The sequence below is a fragment of the Etheostoma spectabile genome, chromosome 16, assembly GCF_008692095.1.
Source record: "Etheostoma spectabile isolate EspeVRDwgs_2016 chromosome 16, UIUC_Espe_1.0, whole genome shotgun sequence".
NCBI lineage: Eukaryota > Metazoa > Chordata > Actinopteri > Perciformes > Percidae > Etheostoma > Etheostoma spectabile.
Window position 1 is genome coordinate 5792084 of NC_045748.1, and position 3403 is coordinate 5795486.

At 31.5% G+C, this 3403-nt stretch overlaps 1 protein-coding gene across 1 annotated transcript in view; it reads left to right on the forward strand.

Moving 5' to 3' along the window:
• slc46a2 (solute carrier family 46 member 2) overlaps nucleotides 1-3403 on the forward strand; it is a 10850-nt gene that overhangs the window by 1637 nt on the left and 5810 nt on the right. Inside the window, exons 3-4 of the mRNA XM_032539659.1 lie at nucleotides 97-312; nucleotides 777-948. Of these exons, the coding sequence (XP_032395550.1) occupies nucleotides 97-312; nucleotides 777-948 (388 nt within the window). The remainder of the gene's footprint in view (nucleotides 1-96; nucleotides 313-776; nucleotides 949-3403) is intronic.

Sequence of the window (3403 nt, forward strand, 5' to 3'; positions counted from 1 at the left end):
TGTGTGTGTGTGTGTGTGTGTTTGTGTGTTTGTGTGTGGGCTGGGGGGGATGTGTGGGTGTGTGTGTGCGTGTGTGTGTGTCCATCTTAATTTAAGGTGAAAGAAGTAACCAACACAGAGCCAGAGGACAATTGTCACCTCCTTCCTCCCGCCTATAGTGAAGCCCCTGCGCAGGCTCCTCTAGGGAAGAACCTGGTGAACGTGGTTCTGCTGTTTGCAGCTGCTATACTGTACGACTTTGCAGTGGGGGGAGCCATAGAGATACTGGGCAGTTTTGTGCTGAAAGAGCCACTCAACTGGAGCGCCACTCAGGTGACATTTTGCTCTGCTTTATATTGGTATTTCGGTCTTGTATTTGTGATTTTGATGCATGAAAGATAAAACAATAGTTTTTTTTTTGCTGATGTACTATTCAAGATAATGATTAGGCAGTAAGATAAAATATAATCAGCGTAAATTTATAAACATTTTCTGCCAGCAATGTTCACATTTCAAATAGACTCAAAAGAGCTGAAATATTTAGGCTGAATTGTTAGTTTCACTTACACATGCTGTTTTGGTCGCTCAATTGTGTGACATATTGTAATGTAAAAATCTGCACACAATAGATTCATATGCATTGTGCGTTTTTATGTACAGTCGACTATAGTCTATATTCACTTATTTTGTCTCACTTTTAATTTCACTTTCTCTTATTTTTATTAGTTTTTCACTCATTTTCTTGTTTGTCCAATCACTTACTTTTCCTTTGTTTCACTGTCTCTGTCTTTGTCCAGGTGGGTTATGGGAACGCCGCAGGCTGCATGATTTTTCTCACCAGTTTCGTCGGCGTCATTGTGTTTCGTCGCTGCGTCAGCGACGTGGCGCTCATCATGATCGGCATGCTGTCGTTCGCCTCGGGATTTTACTTCATGTCCTTTGTAACGGCCACCTACATGTTCTACCTCGGTAAGCATCTTGACTCTTGACATTTTTTAACTACAACAGATAACTTCTAAAATAACATTAAAATGAAGAGATTAAAAAGTCAGTGGAAGTTGTTGAAAAAAGTAATAAAAAAATATTATATCATATGTCATAGTACAGTATGTTTAGGGAAAAAAATCCTAGCATAGTATGTCAAAATAAAGTTGCAAAGAAAGTCAGTACAATGTGTCAAAAAATGTGGTAAGAAATTTATATGTCAACAAATTTCATGGTATAGTATGTCAAAAAGTCCTAGTATAGTATGTTTAGAAAAAAGGCATAGAATGCTATAACAAAAAAAGTGTTAAAAAAATCAAAGTATAGGATGTCGAAAATATCATTGTATAGTGTGTCGGAAAAGGTTCTAATAAAGTCAAAGTATAGTCTGTTAAAAAGAGAAAAAAGTCGTAGTATGGCATCGAAAAAAAGTGATAGTATAGTATGTTGAAAAGAGTCATGAAATGTCATAGCAAAGATAAACAAGTGATAAAAATCAATCTGTATATTATGTCAAAAACAATCTGGAGGAACTGGCAAAATCTACACAAAAATATTTAGTGAGGACCTGGATTCAAACCAGCAACCACAGACTCTGGTTCTACATTTCAGATTAATGGCAGCAAAGTTGACCACTGTACTACTGTGACAGAAAACTGTTTGCCAAAACATTTATAGTATATTATTTGTCCAAAAAATGTCATAGTATACAATGTCAAAAAAATCATAATATAGTAAGTCAAAAGGTCATCAAAAATCATAGTATTGTATGTCAAATAAAATTCATAAAAATGTCATAGTAAAGTAAGTCGAAAAAAGTCATGAAAAAATCATAGTAAAGTATGTTGAAAAATTGATTTAAAAAAGTCATAGCATAGTATGTCAAAAAAGAGATGAGAAAGTCATATTATAGTATGTCAAAAAAGTTGTAAAAAGTCACAGTATAGTACAGAATGTTGAAAAATGTATTTAAAAAAAGTCATAGTATGGTTAGTTGAAAAAAGTGATAAAAATCAAAGTATAAACTAATAACAGCAAAGTTGACCACTGCACTATTGTGACTCCACAGACTTAGTTGTAAAAAAAGTCAAAAAAGTCAAAAAAGTCAATGTACATACATTTATAGTATAGTATGTAGAAAAAAGTCATTAAAAAGTAGTAGTACAGTATGTCAAAAAAGTCATAAAAAAGTCATAGTATAGTATGTCGGAAAAAGTCAGTATAGTATGTAGCAAAAGTAAAAAAAGTCATTGTATAGTAAGTTGAAAAAAGTCATAACATGTCATTGTATTGTATGTAGAAAAAAAAGCCATAGTATAAGAAAGTCAAAAAAGTCATAAAAAAGCCATATAATAGTATGTAGATAAAGTCATAAAAACGTCATAGTATAGTATGTAGAAAAAAAGTCCTAGTATAGTATGTAGAAAAAAGTCAGAAAAAAGTCATAGTGTGATATGTCAAAAAATATATATTAAAAACATCATAGTATAGTATGTCAAAAAAGTGATAAAAAAGTCCTAGTATGTAGTATGTAAAAAAGAAATCATAAAAATGTCATAGTAAAGTAAGTCAAAAAAAGTCATGAAAAAGTCATAGTGTAGTATGTCGGAAAAGTCATTAAAAAAGTCATAGTATAGTAAGATAAAAAAGAACGTCATAAAAAAGTCATAGTTTAGTATGTCGAAAAAAGTCATAAAAACGTCATAGTATAGTATGTCAATACATTTATAGTATAGTATGTAGAAAAAGTCAGTCTTAGGTCTTAATATAGTATGTCAAAAAATTACATAAAAAAAGTCAAAAAAGTGATAAAAAGTCATAGTATGTAAAAAAAAATCATAAAAATGTCAGTAAAGTAAGTTGAAAAAAGTCATGAAAAAGTCATAGGATAGTGTGTCGGAAAAACCCGTAAAAAAGTCACAGTATAGTAAGTCGAAAAAAGTCATAGGATAGTATGTAGAAAAAAGTCAGAAAAAAGTCTTAGTACAGTATATTGAAAAAAATGCCCAAATCTACTGGTTTAGTGACAACATGGTTTTTAACCAGCAACCACTGACTTTGCTTCTACTTTCTGAACTAATAACCGCAAAGTTGACCACTGGACTATTGTGACTACAGATACTTTAAAAAAAAAGGTCATAGGTCAAAGGTCAAAAGTAGTAGTATAGTATGTTGAATAAGTCATAAAAAGCCATAGTATAGTGTGTCAAAAAAGTCATAGGATAATAAGTCATAAAAAAGTCATAGTATAGTATGTCAATACATTTATAGTATAGTATGTAAGTCATAAAAAAGTCATAATATAGTATGTCGGAAAAACTCGTAAAGAAGTCACAGTATAGTAAGTCAAAAAAAGTCATAAAAAAGCCATAGTAAACTATGTAGACAAAGTCATTGATTAGTAGGGATCAGCGAGTACAGCATTATCTGTATCTGTATC